This window comes from Gymnogyps californianus, chromosome 2 (genome assembly GCF_018139145.2).
Source record: "Gymnogyps californianus isolate 813 chromosome 2, ASM1813914v2, whole genome shotgun sequence".
NCBI classification, from domain to species: domain Eukaryota; kingdom Metazoa; phylum Chordata; class Aves; order Accipitriformes; family Cathartidae; genus Gymnogyps; species Gymnogyps californianus.
This window is the reverse complement of record NC_059472.1, coordinates 130,133,785-130,157,019: the sequence shown is the minus strand read 5'-3', so window position 1 is coordinate 130,157,019 and position 23,235 is coordinate 130,133,785. Positions and strand designations below refer to the sequence as shown.

Sequence of the window (23,235 nt, the reverse complement as noted above, 5' to 3'; positions counted from 1 at the left end):
TCTCCTCCAGTTGTCCATCAAGTTAAAAATCTTGCACGGAATTGCGATAGAATTGTCATACCTGCTGTAGCCCATTCTGGCCTTGATGGGAGAAACCTTTTCTCACTTGTTTTCATTCAGAAAATGTTGTAGGGTACACAGCCTTTTCCTAGCCCGTTGTTTTGACTGTCAGCCTCCAGTGCATTTATTGGGAGTTACTTGTTATGCTTTCAGGATCCTTTCCAGATCTTTCCTGACCTACCATTCTCTGTCTTCTTTCCTCCCCTATTCAAATATCATGAATTGATCTGTGAGACCATGCTTCATCATTTTTCTGTTACGTTTTCAAATGTGCATACTTGTGTGCTCTTTTCCATGCTATTTCGTTACGTTTTGGAGAGAGATTTCCACTGAGTAACAATATGTTCTTCAGGATGCTCCTGCAAACTAGCCTTTCCCTCATGCCCACTAAGCTGACAACTTCATGCTATTGATGTAGAAACCACTGCTTAACATGTTGACCTGTCTCATTACTTTGTTGTTCTCTTTTTTCTCCTCTCCCTTTGATTTACTTTTAGATTGTAATTTTTTTATAGAGTATAGTCTGTCTTTTTTTAATGTAAGAACAAAAAGGTACCAACTGGATGGTTAAGTCTGCTTTACAGCACAGCTCGAAAGTGTTCTCATATCTTCAGTCGTTGCAAGCCACAAACCACTTCTCAACATTGTAGATAATACTGTATATTGATTGAAAGAAAAAAACCAACCCATCCATTCCTTTTTCTTTTTTGCATGTTTCTCCTTTTTCTGAACAGAAAAATTTCAGCTGTGTTAGCAGTGACTAGGATAAGGATGGTTTTGGCTATACTTGGTATAATGGTAATAGAAATATTTTGACTTAATAGTAACAACTAAAAAACCCCTCTAATAATTACAAGTGGAACATGATCACCAAGCAGAATCACAAACAAGGACAAAATTGTTTCAACTGGTTTAACATATTTCATTACAGGTTTAAAAATCAATTTTTAAAGGAACTGAGAACAAGGAAAAGTAATGGATCTTTGCCTCTGTAGATATAGTTTTAGGTGAATGTGTTTGATATAGGGTCTCTGCATTTGAACAAAGTAATTCTCTTCCAGTTTTAAACACAGCTACATCTAACACATCTGCAAATAATGCACAGAGCTTAACTTGCATACATGACTGTGTATGCAAGTAAGGGTAACTAAGGAAGTCACATTGCAGAGAACGCATGAGACTGCTGCTAAATTCTCTGTGCTGGTTTCTTTCCCTGTGTGTGTGTGCATGTGAAGGACATTGAGCAAAAGTTTGTTCTAACATTCCTCATTTCCTACTGAAAGTGACAGCCTTGAGCTCAGCTTAGCTGATGTTAAGTTACACTTCATGTAGGTCAGCATTCTGCTGTTAGATATCAGAAAGGCTCCAGTGCAATGTACTTAATAGTTTTTAAAATATCTGCCGCTCTAGAATTCATAGGGAATTATGTCAAGTATGTACATATGTGTACTTCACATACTAAAACGATATGTTCTTGAATGGTATGGTATGATATGAAAAAAAAGAATTATTTTACTTTTAATTGTAACTTTAAAAAACTTTTCTCACTGCACGTTATCTTTAGTTGTTATTGTTAATCCACCCATTCTTTACCGATTTAACTGATTTTTCTTCATTGTAAAAAGGATGCAGATATTTCTTGAAAAATGTGGCCGTTCTGTTTATGTAATTGGAATTAACTGATGACAAAACAAGAGAAAAAAATTTCTTTAAAATATCTTCTATGTATTTTCTTTTCTTCATTGACTAATTTTGTTATGTGTGGTATATTTGGCACTAGATCAAGATGAAAAGACAGTGGGAAGGTTAGCAGATGCATTTTTTAAAAACAATTCTAAATATTTCATAAAAATGTCAAACTGTGCTAGAACTCCATAGGTTAATTACATTTTAAACTTTGCATTATTTAGGAACTTCGCAGGACAGCAGGAAATCAAGCTGGAAGGATGACGGAAGGACAGATTTCACAACAGACATTACATTTTCGCAACCCATATTCGGAGGAAAATGGACCAGTTCCTGCAGTGCCAAGTAGACTACCAGTATTGCAATATGGAAACCCTTATGCAATTCAGGAAAGAAGAGGTAAGTAAATACCACGCCCTCCACCCCCCCAATATAATTTCGCTCTCACTGTTTCAAAAGCAATGGCTCATTTGATGCAGGTTAAGTACCAACAATCTTTATACTGGTGTGCAGAGCCTTTATTGATTGATGAGAATCAATAAAGTGCCTTTATTTTACTGATGAGAGTCAATAAGGTAAACAAAGTTTTAAAGAAACACCTTCTGAAAAAATTTGTTTCTCTTCTATTGTGCTGTGGTTTAACCCCAGTCAGCAGCCAAGCACCACACAGACGCTCCTTCACTCCCCGTCCCCCGCCCCTGCTCCCAGTGGGATGGGGAGGAGAATCAGGAAAGAAGGCAGAACTCGTGGGTTGAGAGAAGAACAGTTTAATAACTAAAGTAAAATATAATACTAACAATAATAATAATGAAATATAATAATAATAATAGTAATGAAAAGGAATATAACGAAAAAAAAGAGAAATAAAACCCAAGAAAAGACAAGTGATGCACAACGCAGTTGCTCACCACCCGCTGACCGATGCCTGAGCAGCGATCCGCCCCTCCCGGCCAACCCCCCCTGTTTATATACTGGGCATGACGTTCCATGGTATGGAATATCCCTTTTGGCTAGTTTGGGTCAGCTGCCCTGGCTCTGCTCCCTCCCAGCTTCTTGTACACCTGCTTGCTGGCAGAGCATGGGAAACTGAAAAGCCCTTGGCTTAAGATAAGCTCTAGTTAGCAACAATTAAAACATCAGTGTGTTATCAACATTATTCTCACACTAAATCCGAAACACAGCACTTGTACCAGCTACTAAGAAGAGAGTTAACTCTGTCCCAGCGGAAACCAGGACATATTGTTTTATATTATCTAAACTGAAAATGTGTTTAAGTCTTGATTTTTAAATGTAAGATAGCACATCTGTAATCTCAAAATACAAACTCTACTGAACAAAGATGCTCTAATTAATTTTTCTTCAGATGGAGCAGATGGCGCTTTTAATCCTGATGAGATCCAAAGACCACCTGTTAGAACTTCCTTTTGGGAGCTAGAAGATGATGTAGTGTGTAGTCAGCCTTCACGCAATCTTAGTCGGCCTGACGGTTTAGAAGATCCTGAGGATAGCAACGCAAGTTACCTTTTTTATTATTTTTTTCCTTGATATGTTTACTAATGAGTAATCAAGAGTTGCACATAGGTTTTCAGTATCTGACAAGCCTGACTTATCGTTATGTAAATCCAGAATTGATTTTTCTTTTCCCTGAACAATGTTTCAGGTGAATTCCTCCTTCCTTGCTTTGAAGGAGAAAACTCTGCACATCAATTGATGATAATATACTTGTTCCCCCAGTCTCTTGAGTTACTGACAGCTTGTTATGGTATTAGGGCAGTAGCTTCTTATTCTTTGTAAATACTAAAGTAGAAAAATCCAAGTAATCTCAACTCATTTTGATTTTTCTCCCGTGTGTGGTAGAATGAAGGCTCAAAACATAGCCACGTCTTACTCATAATTTGTATGTAGGAACTAAATTGTAACAGAACAAATAAAAATTTAAAGGATTCTGATACCAGTATTTTCAGTTAAATGCTGAATGAAAATTTGTATCTTATTAGATACTTTATTCTAATGTATTAAATCTTTTGTTCTGTCTTTTGCAAATCTGCATTTATTAATTTCCATTTTGAATATCTTTTGCTGTTAGACATGTATTTTGAAGAGCTAATTGACTTACCTAAAGCTGATTAAACTAAAAGTGACAGATTCTCACTGATTTCTTTTTTAGGGCTTTGTATGTTTTAAGTGGAAACTGGTTAGCTTTTCTTTTTAATACAGTTAACTTGCATGTTCTGGTATAAGAAATGGTTTTAGTAAATTGGCTTCTGTAGTAAACTGGACTGTATATCTTCATTTGAACAGGAACAGACTTACTACTCTTTCTTATTCTAAGTACTCTTGCACCTTCAAAAATATTAAACAAGAAACACCTTTCTGCAAAGTATTGTGCTCTTTGCAGGTACAGTGGTATCATGACCTGTTTCTCATTTAGTCTAGTTTGCCACATTTAATTGCTATTAACCTTTGCAGAAACTGATCAGTGTTCAGACAGGTATGATTTTAGCCCTGGTGCTCAGCACCTCTAATGGAGAAAAATGTATTTCTCCCTCCTACCTTTTGCCCCCAATGTCCATTACTGTGAATAATTAGAGAAACTGTCAGAACTTTTGCAGCCTGTTCAAGATCTAGAATGTGAGCTTAATGCTGGTGCCCACCTTTACTTCACGTTTTGCATATTTAATCTGATCATTCTTGACGTAGATATTACATATGACAAGCTCTTCTCTTCTTTAGTCATCTGCTTCAGTTTAATTAGCAGGGTGTTCTTTCTGATCTATGTGCTTTGCCCTCTTGCAAACCCAAGAGAAACAGTGCTCGAGTCTTGTGCTCATTTGCTGACACAGCTTGGATTTTTGTACTGAGATGGAATATAACAGGCTTAAATAAAGTTCAACTTGAGAAAAGGTGCCTTTAAATCAAATAATTTGATCTTTATTTTTTTACTTTCAAATGAGAATCAGTTGCTTGCTCCTCTCAAAAATAGACTGAATATGTAGTGTGCAAATTTACACGGAAATGAGTAGTTGCAAGAATCTTTCTAGAGAGACTTAGTAATATGCCAAAGATAAAACAGTTCTAATGCAATATTTAAAGGAATAACCAGGGAAAACTTCCATATATGTAGGTAGTTCATTATAAAGGAGAGCCTGTCGTTTGTGCAGAAGAAACAGCAAATATAAAATGATAAATACGAAGATATTACAGTTTGTTGTACTGGTTTTTAAAATAAGCTGTTTAAGAGGTAGTTCTCTGCATTTTTAAACCAGTAAGATGTAGAACCTCTTGTTGGAGGAGGATTCCCTCCCAGAAGAAAAGGATTGGAAGTCTTCCTGCTTTGTTTAAAATATTACCATTGTATGGACTTCTGTCATCTTCCTCTCCACATTCCTATTACTACACGTTGTATTAATTTACGAACTTGAGGGTGTTGTAGTCACTTCCACCACTTCATGGCTGTTTTGGTGGTAGTTTACCTATGATAACTTTGGCTTTTGGAACTCTTAGGCCAATTAAACCGTGATTTCTGAGAGGGATAAGCTTGTTTGTGTTAATCATGAGCACGCACACAGTGGTGATTTTGTGTAGAATAGTTGACTTGCTACAACTTCCTGCCGTCATCTACTCAGCACTAACTTTCCATTTGCTCATGCTCCCATAATTGACCAAAATGTAATCATTTGCAGCAAATAATTTCTAGAAGCAGGTATGTATGGGAGAGATCCATAAACAAAACATACATGTATTTTTAATACTAAAGTGTGAGTTTTAGAAATGTAGTCCTGATTACAGTTGGCAGTAAGCCCAGAATAACTATCCTGAGACTTTTAAACAATGTTGTTAGTCACAGTAAATTTGTGGGGGATGGAGAGTGTAACTTTTGGCAACTGACAGCCAGGTCAGGATATTTTTTGAGATGAATCCAAAAAGGCCTTTCTTCTAGCAAAAAAACCCACTACACTTTATTAGCCTGATCTTACCCTGGCAGCCAATTACTATCTTTTGTATAGGATAGACATAAAAGGAGCAGTTGGTATCCAGGTACCTCTTGGGAGACCAGACTGCTTGCAGAGAGGTAGAGACCTAAGAAAGTTTGATTTCACTCCCACAGCAGAGCTGAATCACAGAAAGAAAATGTATGTATTCTTCTTTCCAGTTTACCTGCACTGTACGTTAGCGGTGTGTCTGTTCATTTGTTGTTTAAGGCTTAAGATCGGTTCGCTTACCGTTGCATGTTAAAATAATCTGTAGAAATCAGAGACGGGGATTGTTCAAGCCTGTGGTTTTTGTACAGTGTCATGTGCCTTTGTTTCTAATTTCTGTTTGGCAATCTTGGAACTGCTTACAATTGTAATTATGAAAGCAGTACTTGAGACAAAATTGGTTAGTTTTGGTAAAACTAGGTGAGTTGCACTTAGTTCTGACAGTAAATGTCTGGTTTTCCCTTCTTCCTCTTCTAGTGACAAACCCCCTCTTTTTTTACCATGCTTTATTGTGTAATACTGTATTTATTGCTGTGATTCATATAATCTGTGGAACTCATTGTGGCAGTTTTAGAGTCAGAATTACAGTCCAGTGATGATAGTGAAGTCGTGATGTTAAAGGCATCCTTTATAATTTGTTAACCTAATTATCCAACCTTCTGAATTCAGAAGGCCTGGCGCTTGTTATGCTACATGACCGCAGTGCCAGCCTGTGGGTACATGACAGACTCTCTTCCTAAGGACCTGAGGCCACGTTATCAACTGTGTTACAGCACTGCAGGGCACTGTAGAGGTCTTGGACTAAGTATGTGCAGCCATGTCCCTAGTCATCAGTCTGGAGTGCAAGAAAGCTGGCTCTGCGTCTACACAAAGGGCAGATTAAACTGTTTCTTTCTCAAAATATGGAGTATGGGCTTCCATCCAAATAACGTGGATGACTCGACCATGGGGTCTTGAGAATAAGCTGATGCCTATGCTTAAAATATAGCGTAGGCTGAGCCACTGAGGCCTGGCCTCCCGGCAATTACTGTCAAACTCCTTCTGTAAAGCAGCTTCAACTAGCCGCCTCATTTTGGCTTTTGAGTCTTCAGGGGATGGTTTGTTTTACCATGGGAGAGTGACTGGTTTTTAAAAGTCAGGTTGAAAAGCATATGTAACATCATTTACAAGAATAAAGACTATCTCATTGGTTATAGTAGCTGGAAGAAACTGGGCACCAAGTGATTGTGAACCAAGATGAGTAAGATCCGTCCTCCCTTCATATAGTTCTCTGTTTTACAGGGTACACTTTAGGAGTGTTGTCCATCTGAAATGACAGAAATAGCTGTCGGAGTCCAATACAATGGGACATTTTCTGTGTTTTCCAGAAGTTCTGAGTTACCCCGGGGCAGTGCATGAGAATTTTTAGTTATTGGTGATTGTATACTGTTTACTGTAACTTGTAATTAGAATAGCTGTGAAATACTCTCAAACGAAGATAAAGTTCTTATTGTTACTGTTTGACCATTCTTTAATTATACAGTAATCTCTGTAATATGCACTTTGAGGTATGCTCAATATAGATTTGCATTCTTCTTGTTTGGGTTAAGTGTAACAAAAGGTTAAGAACTGATCGTTCTTTATATACTTGGCCAAGAGCAAAAGTACACTGAAGAGACAGACTTCCCGTATCTTAACAGCGTAATGTCAATCCATATTTAGTATTGTCATTCTTATGTGGTGCACAGGTCAGAAGCTACTATAAGGAACACCCAGTATGATTTTTACAGTTAATTGAATGGGGTCATGAGAAAGCGATATCCTTAGGACATACCAAACTTAGATGTTACTTGGGCATCAGAAAAGCCTTTTTTTAAACTGTTAATAACTTGCACTTGCCTTTTCTTGAAGCTAGTGCCTACAAGGCAGCAATGCAGGATAGCGCCTGTGTGCCCATGTAGAGGAAAGCATCATACTCTTTTCCAAATCAGTTTTTCAAAAAAGAATGAGGAGGAATGTTGTATTTGCACATGGTAGGGTATCACACTTACCAGAAGCTGAAAGAAATGACAAAAGATGTAAACAATTTTATCTTACCAAGTGACTAGCAGTAACCCAAATGTTTAAAAGAAAAAAAAAAGGGGGGGGGGGGGGGGATGGGACAGACGGACAGGGCAAAATACTGAACAAATAACTAAACTAACTAGAGTAAATAATGTGAAAACCCCACCCAAAACAAACTAAAAAAACCCACCCAACCTATTAACCTCTTAGAGCTTTCTATAAGGTGGACAGGCAGTGCTGAATTTTTTTTTAAATTTTTTTAAATGGCAAACCTTCATATAAATAAGTTTGCATTTTGTTGATTCTAATTAAAATCTTTGGTTTCCCACGGACTGTGGTAGTAGAGCAGAAATATGCATGTGGGGAAGCTGATGCTAAAGCAGTCTACTGCTGACGCAGCTAATATAAATGGATGGAGGGCGTTGCTAAGATCACTTCTACTTGAATAATGTGTTATATGAACATATTTCATTTGCCACTCAGTACATTTTAATCTTTGTGTAATGCGTGCATGAAGACTGAGAGGTTTCCTTTTCTGATAGGGAAACTAAAATTTCTGTGGTATTCTACCATTTGTATGGGGTTCTGTGTATGAGTTCTGTGTTCTCTTACGGTTGGGCATTCAGGTCAGTGGTTTCTTTCAGGTCTGTGTAAAGACCCTTTCTAAAAGTTGGGTTTTGCTGAATGCATGAATAATTTTGAATGGGAAAAGAGACCCATCTGTATCATGTTAGCCACATAATTTAAGTTAATGCCCTTATATACGAAGTTAATATTTAGCATTGGTAAATCCTGACTCCTTGAAATTAATAACCCTTAATATAATGAATAACCTATGCATTTGTCATTGGGTCTGCTAATCTGTCCTAAACAAAGCTTACTTAAGGAATTTGAGGCTGAAGAGCCCTTTCACCAGCGAAGTACCTCATCCACCTTGTCATTTGTAACTGAGTATTAATAACTGCTGTGACAAAAACGCCACGTGTTCAAGAAGTAACTGAGTGACAAACAGTAAAGAATTATAAGAAAGTATTTTCTAAGAATTTAAATGTTAATTAGGCCGGGGTGTGTAGTGGAACTATTTTTTTGAAGGAAGATGCACATCCCTTTTCTCAGATAAGTCCTGGTCTGCTTACAGTCTGGTATTCAGCAAATTTCTCATGTTTTTGGCACTACGTAAGCTGTAGCATTGTAGCACAGGAGTACTTTAAATAGCTTTTCTTCTTTAATGCACACATCCTATCTCTTTTGTGACAAAAGGAACAAATAATATTTTAAAACCCATATGGCCTTTTTACTGCAGGTGCAAAGCAAGCAAGTTAGACTGCAGAATATGTCTGTTGCTAGCATCTGTCACGGCAAGCCCCACTATCTGCTTAATGGAAATGTTAAATGGTTGGAACTAAACAGGAGACTGTCAGGAGAAGAAAAATATTGAGGGAATCTTCCCATTCTGCCCTGTTTCCATTAACTCTTCATAAGGACAAAGTATGTTAGCCTAAAAATGAAATATGTTTGAATATACATATTAGTTCTCCGTATAAAACATACAGCATGTATGCTGTTTTATATGGTCCCTTGCACATCCATTTTTGAAGATCAGCTAAATAATTCATAATTCTTGCATGTAAGGCGTCTCCGAGATGAAAAGGAAAATGATCTAGGAGTTGGAGTTTCAAAAATCTTCCTGAATTTACCTGTTTTCCCACCTTGAAATGAGTAGGTTTTGTGCTGCATTATCTATAATTGCAGAATAGAACCAAGATGCTGGATAATAAATAGTTTGATACTGCATAAAGAATAGGCTTACACACACAGTTGTGATTTTCTTCCTCCTCCTCCAATTTATTTTCTTTTTGTGCTGTTTTCTTCCCCTAATTGTGTTTGCTTACATCGCTGTGTTTTTTTTAAATCTTAATTCGTAATAATGTCATCACAGAATAAAAAGAACAACCCCCAAACCCGCGAAACGTAAGTGCTCTGACCCCTTGCTTGTCAGAAGGGAACTCGCACAACCCAGTCGCTGTAGGTATTCTTTGATTTTTTTCTGCTTGAGAGTTTCCCGTTGCAGGCAGATTTCTTTCTCCCTTTTGTGAGAAGCGAGGAGCAGCGTATTCCCTAGAGGCCGACCTGCCTTCCTCACCTGATAGCAGCTCTGAGGCAAACCTGCTTGTCCATCAGCAGGGCGATCCTCACCGGTGCCTGCTGCAGCTATTTATGTGCTGTTAGTGTCCCTGAAGGGAGAGCATGACTGACAGAGCTGATGAGAGGAAGCAGCCAAACAGGGCGATGTCGCTGACGGGCCTGACGGCAGCGGGGAAGGCGTGACATGCCTGGCTGGCGAGAGCAGCGTAGGCAGATCACTCACAACTGACCGGTGGGAGGCGAGCCTGTGAATCGAAATCAATGTCGTCTTACCCCTTGCTGAAATTTAAATTGACAGATCGTTAAAGTCTGACTTGACGTTCTGTTGTCTCGAATTTATTTCTGAGTTTTAGCTCTCGATAAAATGCTATTACGGTTTGTAGCGTGATGGCCTGCATTCAGTTGAACACAGGTTTTTCTGTTCCGACTTAGCCCCCAGGCATTGGCGGCGAGGTGACCTGCATTTCCTTGGTTACTGTGGTAGTGGAAGCATTCTAGCAGTACTGACACAGTTCTGCTCTAGGTACGCGGTCAAAAGGCAGTCTGTGGTTAGCTTTTTGTGTTCATTAACCACGTCTCCCTTTTGCACGCTAAAGTAAAACTTACGCTGCAGAGATTATCAAATGAAAGGTGAATTTCATCCGTGTTTATGCTCGGTAACAAAAATGCATATGGAGGAGGAAAAAAAAAAAAGAGCTGTTTCTAGTGGGTATTATTTAAAATACTTCCTTTTTTTAATAGGATGATGACAACACTGTACCTTCTGCTCCTGATCCTCCAAGTCTTCTCCTGCATGAACGTGGAACAGGTTTCTGCTTTGATTCCAGGTAAATGTTATCTTTTATTGGTCTTCAATGGCATGGATAGGTTTCTACATAACTGGATTTTTTTTTTTTCTCAAGAGATGAAAAACTGTTCAGCATTTTCTATGAATGTTTGGTTTACGATTAACTATCGGAGAATATGCTGTGAGACTGGGTAGACTCTCTGTGCTATACCTTATTTTGATGGAATTTGGACAATTTTTTTAGTAAATGAATGAATAACTTTTGGTTTTTCCCCTCTCTTTCCAACCTAATTGTGAACCGAAGTGTAGAGCTTTTATAAAGTGTTATGTTTGCTAAGAGCAAGCATTTATGAGCAGGCAGAGTGGTTTCCCATGAAACTGCTTGGCCATTAAGACATTCAATAGATTTGTATTCAGTGGTAGCTGGAATTATGTCAAAATTATGTCGCTTTTAAAATGCCAGGTTATTTTGGAATTCCTGTGTAAAAACTACTTTAACTGCATTGAGCACTTTCAGCAAAGACGTTTAAATTAACTGTCTGATACTTGCCTAGATACAAAGTCTGCTCAAATTTAAGTTTGTAGTAAAGCTCTTAACGTCGCTGGCACCAGGATCCTGCTTTTATATTTTCTTTTGCCAGAACAGATTAAACAACTCTTTCCTTTTTTTCTTTCTCTCCACCTCCTCACGAAGCTTTGATGTGCACAAGAAATGCCCTCTCTGCGATGTGATGTTTCCCCCTAACTATGATCAGAGCAAGTTCGAGGAACACGTTGAGAGCCACTGGAAGGTGTGCCCCATGTGCAGCGAGCAGTTCCCGCCTGACTATGATCAGCAAGGGTTTGAGAGGCACGTTCAGACGCACTTTGATCAGAACGTATTAAATTTCGATTAAATACTTTGTTTTGCAGTGTAGCTTAAAAAAAAAACCAACCAAACCACAACTTGGAGTAGTCCACCTACAGAACAAAAACAGCGCAGCTTTTCTGTAACGGTGCAAACTTTTGATTAAAAGCTAATGTACTCTAATGGGAGCCATAATAAATCGTGGCTGTAAGCTGCTATTGGGTTACCTTCTCTCTCTACCTAACATGATACTAAAAAATAAACACACCCCCCCCCCCCCCCCCCCTTTGTTGTGTATGTAGCTATTTATTCCCCTACTTAGTGGAACTTGTAAGGACAGAGGAATGACTCAGCCTCAGAAAAAAATGAGACCAGCTTCATGATGCTCTTCAGCTACATTGAAAAAAAAAAAAAGGCCACCAAAACACCTGTGGCTTCCCTTCACCATAACAACTGAGGCATGATTAAAAAAATGTAATAAACAGGTGTTTCTCCTAGCAAATTTGTGTAGTTTTTCTTTGAGTAACAGTTAAATCAGAAAGTTACATTACTTACCCTATGAAAATATAGTTTTCTAGTACATTTCTGAACTGTAGATGCATGTACTGTGAGATTACATGCTTGCAACAAAAGGAATGGCAAATACTTCAGTTTTACATATAGAACGTTTGCCTTAAGGGATAATGTTAAAGTACATTATACCTGAAGGCAGTATTTTTGAGTTGAAAGAAACTGCTGTGCTTAAATGCCTAAAAGTAATTGTTTAAAAAAATCATTGCCATTATGTTGCAATTGCGTTCAGTAGAAAATATTGTTCTATTTTCACAACAGTGAATTGTGTTCCTTTTTGGCTTAGGGCTTTTAAAACCTTCTGCATTTTAACTTTATGTATTTCTTTCCAGTAAGTAAAAATGTGTGTATATCTAAACATTTTATATTTACTTTAACTGTATTAAGTAAATTTGCTTTCCACTTGCTGTACAGTAGTCTTGTTACATTAAAAGCAAAATTATTCATGGAGTCAGTGGTCCTTTTTTTCTGCTGCTCATTTTGAAATAAAACTGAGTTTAGGCTTTACATACTTACAGTAAATGATGTTTCAGCTTCATCTGACAAAGCAACTGTTGCTCACATCCATTTCTGTTCTTTCTTTGAGAGAGAGACTGGGGGATCAAGGTTTTGAGTAGCTCCTGTTGGCTGCAGTTCTCTCGTGAACAAATGCACTATCCTGTTCAATGCAGGATTTATTAAAACCTGCGTGACAGCGAGAAATGGCAGTGTCGTGGGTAGCAGCGACACCATCAGGCCTCCTGTTCCATTTTAAGTCTTGGGGTTTTTTTAACTACGAACTTCATGTCAAGAGCTGGTCTGAGGTAAGGCAGGGAAGCACCCAAAGAATATTTTGTCAATGTTTTTTTCTTACTGTAACTCAACAGCATATGAAAACAGTTGTTAGAACAGGCTATAAAACCAAAATATTATTAGTTATCGTATTATTAAAGACTTAGGAAATCTCAGGTTGGTACCCCAGCCAGGCAGGGCACCCTCAGGGACTTCTGGTAGATGTGTGTATATACAGGGAATTACTTAAGAAGTTTCCCTGTCAAATAGCCACCCTGACATGGCTGCTAAAGGTGACCTGCCCAGTGAGTGTGCAGGTACGTGACAGAAGCCAAAGACCTCTACCACAACCTCACCGAATTCAACTTTTAATGCTCTCTCCTTTCGTAGTGATAGCCACTGCAGTTCTGACAACCTTCTTCAGAAGAAAGGTAACCTATATCCTGCCGTTAAAAGGGGGCTTCTGTAGCATCAGTACAAATTTTGTCTGGTAACTTGAGCTCTGTTCCGATGCTGGAAGGAAAGAGCCTGTGAAAGCAGAAGTCCTTGTGACTAAGTCAAAATACTCTTTTTTTTTTTTTTTTTTTTTTTCTCCAGGCTGTAGCATTCTGTGTCATTTTGTGCATTAATGGTGTAGTTGCTCAAGTTGCTTCAGGTGTTTCTTGAATACAGAGTTGAATGATACCAAAGTAAAATATACAAAAAAAAGACTATATACAGCCCAAGAACTTTAACTCTTTAGGTTAGTAATGAGTAAAGAGCAGTCTGTTTAGGTCAGAGGCAGTTTATTTTAAATGTGATTTGATTTACATTTATAAGCAGCTTTCTTGACAGGAATTCTTTAAGTTGCCTTCAGTTCTAAAACAAACCTCTGTCACTTTCAAACTTAAAGTACTTTGTCCCCAACAAAACATATGAAAATATAATTTAAAGCACGCTTTTCACAGACACAGTACAATACATTCACTATACACAGTATAACAAAATAGTCCCATCTTTACCTGTTTAATAATACTGTCACAATGAATAGGTAAATAGAAACTGGAATTTCATTTTTAGAGTTGAAAGGAATTTACATGCAACAATGACGTTTCATGACTGTTTAGCTGTTGAACGAACTTACCCAGCCTGTAGTTTCTTGCACTAGGAGCAGAGCCAAAACCTATTTGTCGGCCAGATCGGTTGCCAAAACTGCAGGAGGTGGGAAGCGGGGGCCGGGGGGGGCCCCTTTGTGTACCGGTCACTCTCATGTCTGGATCATCCTTTAAACCCAGCTGACAGCACCGCACAATGCAAGCACTGTCGCCTCCCTAGGATTTGAAAAAGCGAAGTTTCCTTCGAAACGCTTAATTCATGAGGATGATTCCGAAGTGTTTTCACGAGACTTTTACTCTGCTGGAGAATAGGTAATTGTCATCCTTACAAACTTTTCCTTTAAAGCTTTGGAAAAAAAAAAATAAGAGGGAAAGCTCGTTCCTCCTTTATTTGAGCTTTCTTTTGCACTTACTTAAAAGAACAGGAACCAAGCCAAGGCGATTACTGTGTTTTACACAGCGAGTTCCTCCCTAACCCTCACCGTGTAAGAAATGGTTCCGGGCTGGGGCAGGGCGGGGGGTGCCCACCTCCGCTCCTGGCCAGCCGAACTCCAAGAATAGCACTTGTGAGAGAAGAATGCTGAAGGCAGGATGGTAAGCAACAAACGTTCAGGTATGGTCCAGACACGAAGCGCTCTCATGTTGGCTTTTGTTTTAAGTCGGTCTCTGACCACCTGCTGCAAGAAGCACTTAATCTTCAATAAGGCTCATATGTCATATTTCAGCAAAATGAATCGTAAAGCTAAACAGACACTTCCAAATGGAATGCAGTGACCTACAATGAGAAGCAAAAAACGCACAAAGAAAATCTCAAAATACAATGAACATGAGGGAGAGGCCTTAGAAACTCCCTTAGCACAAATAATGGACCTCCTTAAACCATGCGTAGAATTTCTGATTTTTATTTGCAACCACAGGCACATGCTCGTACAGTAGTTGCAAGAATTGGCAACACATAAAACATTAAATCTGTTGGCAATAGAGAACTACAAAGTGCTTTAAAACTTCATCTGAGATGAAGATAATTGTTTCTCACACACACATAAATTTGCACTTAAGTATTTCCAAGTGTCTTTCTAACAGATAGTTCAGGGGTAAATATTTAGTTGGACTGGGATATTGGTCCTCAAAAGTTTGATGGGCATGAACATAATATGACATCTTGTACAAAAAAAAAGTAGTAATTTCTAACACTAAGGTGATTGTTTACTAGTTCGAATGGCAAGATTTTCAGCATTTCAAGAGGGAGAAAAAAAAGATTTGCAAGATAATATAAAATACAGCAAGCACACCTTTTTATGTATGTTATTTAAGTATGAAAATATTTTTAGCATATTATGTTAAACATTCTTTCTTATTTATATTTCCATTACCTAAAAGACTTGCTACTCCACTGATAACTCCATTATGTAAGGCATGTTAACTCTAGTTTGACGAGGGTGGTATTGTTTTGGTTTTGCACACACATTGACAGATGCATTGGAAGTCTTCATCACATTACAATCTTGAAAGGATGTCAGTGCCAAGCTCGCCTCCTCTCGCTCCTATGCAACACTTCAGTACAACTAAATACGCAACGCCCCCCTAGGTTTTGTTTGTTTGTTTGTTTGTTTGGGAGAAAAATGTTCTGAAGAACCTATAGCTTTTATAGCACCTTATCTCAAAGTAATGAAAATGGGTATGATGGTTACATGTGCAAATGTACAAAATCATTAACTCTACAAAGATACATCATTCCAAAATTACAGAAAATCTTAAAGCATGCATTTAATTTTTTTTAAAGGGTTGCTGAATGCTTCCCCTGAAAAAGGTGGCTGTTCTCAAAATCAGCAACTGCTGGTGAGGATTTCTTGGCACATTTGTGACCAGCATGTTATTGCTGCATCTTCCTGATAATCTCAGCAGACACGGGGGGATGGAAATTGATTGTGTGGTGCCGCAGGCCCTGAGCTGTCTTGTAACTCTTTCCACAGCGACATTTGAATGGTTTGCGTACGCGGATTTGCGTTCTGTGGCCATTCTTGGCATGGTACTTTATACCGTTCACATTCTGTGAGTGAGAAAGGAAAATGTTAGTGGTCAAGTGGTCTGGTAACGGCTTAGTTTCCAGTTAAAAACCCCAAATTGATTAACGTTATGGGCAAAAATCACACAAATTGCTAGGAACTCCCACGAGGTGTTGTGCAGGTGTTGTGCTTTCAACGTAAGAGGTGCGACAAGAAGGAGAATAATCTGTGCGGTTCTAATGTATGAAACAACTACCTGGGTAATTCTGATTTTTATCTCCCAGCGTATGGCACTTTCCAAAAAATACCATTTAATGGGCTCACACATGGATGTTCTTTGCTTCCTGACATTTTTTTCATATAGCATTGACAAATTTTATTCAGAGGTTCATTTACAAGCAAACAAAGAATTGGCATGAAGACTCGAGTCACACTTCTTCAAAAAACTGAAGCTCCCCCCATGGTGTGTTTGTTCCGTTTTGTGTCATTGTTCCTAGATATGTCTTTAGGCACCAGCAAATTCTGATAGTTTACACATTGTCTCTAAAGAATTAACTGCAGGGAACACTTAAAGAGTTACACAGGGCACACACTTAGAAAATAATCCTGAGAAGCCATCTTCAAAATAGCTATTGTTTGGGAATATTCTACAGCTAAAACTAGAGAACTGACCTCCACTAGTTTGGAGAGAAAGAGCAAAAGACGGCACCACAACACACTTACCGTTACACTGGCAAGGTCAGGAAACAGGCAACACTTTTGCTAGATTAATCAAGAACCTTACTAAACATAAATCAAAATCATACCCCTTCTCCTCCTTTTCACATATTTCTGGCAAAATGGAAGAAGCTGTTGTGGTCTCAACAGCTGTTGTGATACTGCTTTATGTAGGATTCGTCTTACTTGGAGTCTCTCTTATCTGCTTCCACTAAAAGAGCTTGGATTTTTGGATAAACAAGGAAAGGCAAACTGTCTTTCATTACAGCTTCTCCTAGGAAGAAACCAAAGAAGATGCCAAGACAATTTGTGACAAAAAGATACAGCTCTGAGGCTCTACTGTGTCCTCTCTGAAGTTTCCAGATACATACCTATCTCAGGGGTTTTTAAAAACTATTAAAAAAAAGCTAAAATCAATTAACAGCCTGGATATTAATTAACCCACTAAATTAAGTTTTAGGCATTTTGTCTTTGCTGAACCACTGCCTGGTGTTACACATAACAAAAAGTCCCCTTGGCTCTTTAAGCAACCAGTTCAGTTTTATCAACGCGCAGTTTACAGTAAGTGGAAGCTCCAGCTTGAAACTCACAGCAATTAGACAAGTTAGACGTTTGTTTAAAAAAAAAAAGGGAAAAAGAAAAGCCTTCAGTAAACAGAACAGAGCTACAACTCCTAAAACTTCAAAAGCCTCTACATACACCAGAACGCAAACCCCAGAAAGGCACGAGGTTAACACCTTCAATACCACCCTCCTGCCAACGCTTCCCGTTCTCCTCCCTCACCTCCTAATCCAATTTATTCTACGTCAGAATCTCAAGCGTTATGTCCCACTCCTGAGCGAGGCAGTCCCCCTGCGTGCTGCCCTCCACTGCCCTGCTCTCACCACAGCTCACAAGAGCAAGCAAAAGAAGTACAAGGAACGTGCAGCTCCCATCAGGAAAGTAGGGACGAGTGAAATTGCAAGAGAAACCACCCAGTCTCCCAGATAGCTACGGTGTTCTCATCTTCCAACGTAAAATGCTGGTCCTTATTTATGACACCTTAGCTGTGCCACGGCAGCAATGTACTTTTTACTCTTTAAGCAAAAACAGTTCTCCAGTTTCAATCATAAAGTTGAGCGCGGTACTGTTCTCGTCAGAACTCGTAACGCCCAGTGCAGTCTGTACTGCTGAAGTGGCGTTTTAGGGCAGCCTGGGTGTCTGGAGAGGTGGTTTTGTGGAAATTTCTAAATTTTTTTAGAAAGAAAAACTTAGCCTAAAATATCCACCCTGGAAAAAGGGTATGGTGGAAGACTGCAAGCAACTGCTCAGCCCACATATTCACACTTCTCTCCTCTAGAGCATCCAGGCACTGAATCCTCACTTGAAGTTGCAAATCCAGCCCCCAAATTGTCCTTTACACCCTTAAAAATACTGGACAACTCAGGAGGCACAGCTGTCATCTGAGCTGTGGGAGACGAGAATCTTCAGTCTCCAATACAAACCAGACACAAGAATACGAGCCTTTAGCGCCGGTTACTTCTGGGTGAAGAGTATTCAGAGGTAGAAGGCCGTACCACCGACACAGACAAGAGCACATTCAAAGCTACAAATCGTCCTCAAGAGCAGTCAAGTGAATTCCCTGCAAGTTATCTGAGATCCTGAGGCAGCTTTTAGATGGTTTTGCACATAGTTACAGCCTCCAGCACCTGCAGGACTGTTGAGGTGAGGGGGCTGGGGATGTCACTGGATGGCATGAGGACTGTCATAAGGCATCTGTCAACATCTAAGTACCATTAAGGACCTGCGCCTTCAAAGAGGAGAAAATCTGGGGGTGACCTGCTAAACTTTTGCTACTGCAGTGAAATTTTAAAAACAAAGTTATCCCCAAACCCTATATATAGTTTGGAAACTATAGAAACCTGTTTAGACTTCTAATTTTTGTAAGAAATCATTTTAAGATACTTTTAAACTAGTATCAAATACTACAGATGCCATAAATCTGCAGTCACAAATATCCTCACTATTCCATGCCAGTGGTACTCTCCTGATCCAGATTTTTTAATGATCCACTCAGCCTCAAGTACAGAGTACACCACGCGCTTTGATGAAGGGGGAAAAGCACTTTCAGGCAGAAAAATTTAAGGCAATGCTAAACCAGAAACCTACGTGGAATGAATTGGGCCATGGAAGGTTTGAAAAATAGTAAACCACGCAGAGTATGAGGAGTTAGTATGACATGAAATTTGACTCGTATTCCTGTCTAAAAGAAAACTGTTGTTAGAATTACAGTCAACTCTTCAGCACTTTTTCCACTGCTGTAATGTAAACACTTTGTTGTATGTCTGGGCTGAGTTTGTTGAGGTATGGCAAAACCCACTGCCAAACTCATACATCATTTTTATTGCTCGAGTTACTTAGGTTGCTCATTATTTACTCTCACAAATGATTGAGGAAGAAGATGGCAGTATAGAGGGCACTCTAAAAACTTAAACAGGAGGAAACAATTATTAACCTGGGACCAGATCAGGAGGAGATATGGAAGTTTACACTGGCACTACCTGGTTTGCATGGACACAAGGGCACTTGCTGGGCAGGGCCCCTTGCACAGCAGTACTCATGAGGCCACTACACTGCAGAAGGTGTGAGAGCTTGCCACCCCCTTTGTGTAGGAACAGACATCAAGGATGGTTTGGGAGGACTTCTCGTTTCAGGATTTGGACATTCATATATGTTTTTGTATCTCCTGGCTGTTCCTCCTGGTTTTCTTTGTGGGTCCAGCTCCTCTTTGCTCAACTTGTAAGCTCTGGCTTGCTCCTTTCTTTGAAGTAAATTCCTTTCTTTCCCTCTCTCACTTCAATATTCTCCCTCCCTAAGCTCTGCTGAGTGTCACTGCTCTTCAATCAGCCTTCCTGGGGGCTTGCCCACCCGACAGGCCTAGGACCCTCATCCCATTACCTGCCAGAAAGACAATCTCAATGCCTCGGCATTCTTGGAAAGTACCACTTCTCCTCTTGCCAAGGCCACAAAGCAGTCATGCATATAAGCTACATTTTATATGTACGGTAATCTATTATTCTTGTGTTACTGTATATGCACAAACTAGAAAAATTATGACAAATACTCTAGTGTTTTCTCTATAATAGTATATATGCATTATCTGTGGGGTTTTTTTGTATCTCTCTATTATGTATCAAACTTCATCTGTTCTTTGGAAGTTGCCCAAATAAGTTTATCTACATCATATACACATTTTGAATGTCCTTCTCCAGAGCGAAAGACCAAATAACTGACACACATAGGTGGTATTGAATAAAACACCAAAATTGCCAGCTTCATAAATCCACACTTTAGCTCCTACAGGTGGCATTTTGCAAACATTAACAACTCAATACCCACAGACTTCTGGACAGGTCACCTAAATGTGCATGTAAAGCCAAAATTTGGTGAGGGTGAACTCGGAAGAAATAAGACTAAGATCTTTGGGTTCCTTTAAATCACACAGATGATTTTTTAAAAATCAAATTTAAGGCATCAAATACAAATCATATGAACAAAAAAAATCCACAAATGGCAAACTATAAAATACGTACAATTTGTTCTCTAGGTCAGTAACCATAATTAGAGAAGAAGAAAGCAAGCTTCAGAAATTAGTTCAGAGGCTTGTGTTTTAAGCATTTAGAAGTCAGTGTGCTCCAGATTCATTTAGCTGTTTCTGACTATCCCACAAACAAATTTACAAATCATTAAAAAAGTACGTTCTTTTCCCCAGAATCTTTGGCTTCTCCAGAAAATCTGTGCCGTACTATATAGAGGGCTTAGTACCGATACATATTATAAGCAAGCAATTTTATTTCTTAAAAAAAAAAATAAAAGTTCCTGAAGGACAACTGAATGTTTATGACTCACTTCTACTGCACTGCCTATGGGAAACGGCCAAGAGATAGCAGCTGGGCAGGAGGCCAGCAGGGTCTTCTGATACTCATCTGGGCTTGTGTATAAACATGTTCTCATTAGTTTCCATTGTCCGCCCCAGCCCATTCCTTGGGAGTATTTGTTGTACTCATTCTCATCTTATTTACCTTTCCATAATGACTTTTCAGTGCAGAGGCCATCTTTTATCCTTGTACATTGTTTGCAAAAAGGAGCCCCATCCCTACTGGGTCCTTTAAGCAGTACTGTAATACAAATAACATATCTAAAAATAACGTTTCTGCTTCTCAAACATACGTCACCTAGGGCCAGACAAAAGAAAACTGTGTATATCCTCCTTTCCTCCTCGCTCCCTAAAGGAATGCATCCTTTCTCAGCCGTAAAGTGAGCCTAGCAATTACTGTATGTGCATGTCCGTGTTCCTGTTTGGAGCTCTATAATTGTTTTACAGCCCTGACTGTGATTATCCAGTACCCACCAGAAAATCCCAGTGCTTTGATCCCAGGACTCCCTACCCAGACTCTGCAAATAATTCATCAGAGGCGGGGGTTAAGCAGAAGGAAGATGAAGAGGAAACAAGAAACACAGCTGACACAAAGCTAAAAGGAAGGAAACAAAGATAAAAATGTAAAAAGAAAAAAATTAGGCTGAAAAGAAAAAAGGGAGGAAACGGAGCCCACAGAAAAGAGGAATGAGGTGAGACAGAGTTTAAGGAAATGTGTTTTCCTATCAGGACTAAACAGAGGTGAGTCTCTCAGGAAAATACGGTACTTTTTATTTGCTGCTGCTCTCTGTCCATCAGCCTCTCTAAGGGTCGTTAATTTGTTCCTTGTCTGACTGTTCTAACATTAATGGTGCACAAGATATCCCTTAGACAGTCCTCATGCATTTGAGATGATGGTAGTGAGATAGCAGAAGCAGGCAGAAACAGCTTGCTTATTTGGGCAATAAAAAGACAGAGGGCTGGCAGTCAAACAGCGAACAGACAGGATATAGCAAATTACAGGGTTCTCCTTCTAGCCTTTGCCATTAAGTGAATGTTTTCTGCAATGCATAGATGCCCTGTGGGCACAGTGACTTCTAACAATCACCACGGCTTGTTTGCTTCCTGAGCTAGGGATTTAGCTTTTATACCATACCCTTCATCTGGCACAGCTTCTACCACACGCAAGAAAAGCATTAATCTGGAATAATGTGGGTACATCTGCAAAGTAATACTTGCAAACAGTCTGAAAACATCTTTCCCTCTGCCCTGCCCCTGGAGATGGTGTTCAGTTTTTCCTGTAACTGAAGAGAATAACCATTACATAGTTAAGGCTAATCTCTGCAAAAAAAGACTTGTAAGTCACTAAGAAATGAGCACACTGCTTTCTTCCTCATGTTTTAAGTAAGTATTGTCAGTATTAACTGATCTGTATATGACTCTGAGTCTTGTGATTTGCTGCTATGGGAGCTGCCGCAGTCCTGAACAGCTGCAGCATCACTGAAACATGTTTTCGTCCACTACACGGTTTCATGCACAGTTTATTCATTCTTGTCACAACTGTTTTATCTCAAATGTTATTGGTCTTCCTATATTTCTCTTTCATATTTCTGTCTTTTAAGTCCCTACTTTTCAGTTATTTAAAGGAGAAGACATAAAAATAAAACTAGTATAAAACCAACCCAACCACCACTGCTTTTTCTAGGGTATAGGTCAGTGGTTGAATTTTCCAGTACTTCATGCAAGAACTTCAGAAAACGATTGAGAGGAACTGTGCCAACATGCTATTTCTGTTCCCAAATGGCAATGACTATAGAATACCATACTGAAGTCCAAGCTGCTCAATACAATTTCATCTGTCTCTGCACCGGTTCACGTGAAGCAATACTCCTGTCCTCACAACATCACGGCATGTTCTATACCAGCCAGCTCAAGGTTCAAAGTTAAAGATGCTTCACTCCCATAAACCGACAAAAGTTTCTCATGATGGAGAGTAATTAAAAGGGGGGGGACACATGACTGTTTCTCAGCATGTCATTCAGAGGGATGCAAGCCCTGCATGCGGGGCCGGACACACTGCCAGTTGTGCAGACAGGTCACGGGGACTCGGATCCAGGACAGAACGATGCCAGAATTTCTCCGAGGCCCTGCCTTCCCGAGGTGACCTCTGACTTGCAAAACATTAACCACCACCTTCCGCACATCACCTTTACCAGGAAAAGTACCGTGAGCACAGTCTCACTAAAGGAGAGGCAGTATCTCTAGCAGTTAAGCAGAAGAAATTCATTCTGGCACTGATGGGCAGAAGCTTTTTATTTAGTGTTTCTGAAAGGGACCCAAGAGATTATTTTGCTGGTAGTACCTCCTGCATTCTGCAGTTAATTTGTCTAAATAATAGAAAGCTAGTTAAAGTATGTAAAGCAAGAGTCACTATATGTAATCTCTCTTGATAGGCAGGGATGCAAAAGGCTACATCCTTTGTAAATCCTTGTGCTTGAGAGGAAATCAGTGAATAAACTCTGCTAAAATACCACAAAAATAAATGTGAAAAGTCTATTAAACGAGAAAGGTACAAATTGATTTTAGAGGCTTTTTTTCCACCCCTCACTACGTCAGCAGGAAATAAGGTAGGTC

The 23,235-nt window shown here is 39.2% G+C and overlaps 2 protein-coding genes across 3 annotated transcripts in view; one reads left to right on the top strand and one right to left on the bottom strand.

Moving 5' to 3' along the window:
* Positions 1-11,813, top strand: part of TAX1BP1 (Tax1 binding protein 1) — a 67,626-nt gene extending 55,813 nt beyond the window's left edge. For both annotated transcript variants that reach the window (XM_050915689.1, XM_050915688.1), the window contains 4 exons: positions 1,971-2,145; positions 3,110-3,258; positions 10,656-10,741; positions 11,396-11,813. In XM_050915689.1, coding sequence (XP_050771646.1) covers positions 1,971-2,145; positions 3,110-3,258; positions 10,656-10,741; positions 11,396-11,597 — 612 coding nt within the window. In that variant the 3' untranslated portion in view covers positions 11,598-11,813. The remainder of the gene's footprint in view (positions 1-1,970; positions 2,146-3,109; positions 3,259-10,655; positions 10,742-11,395) is intronic.
* A 1,855-nt stretch (positions 11,814-13,668) lies between these two features.
* JAZF1 (JAZF zinc finger 1) overlaps positions 13,669-23,235 on the bottom strand; it is a 201,061-nt gene continuing 191,494 nt past the window's right edge. Inside the window, exon 5 of the mRNA XM_050891630.1 lies at positions 13,669-16,033. Within this exon, the coding sequence (XP_050747587.1) occupies positions 15,857-16,033 (177 nt within the window). The 3' untranslated portion in view covers positions 13,669-15,856. The remainder of the gene's footprint in view (positions 16,034-23,235) is intronic.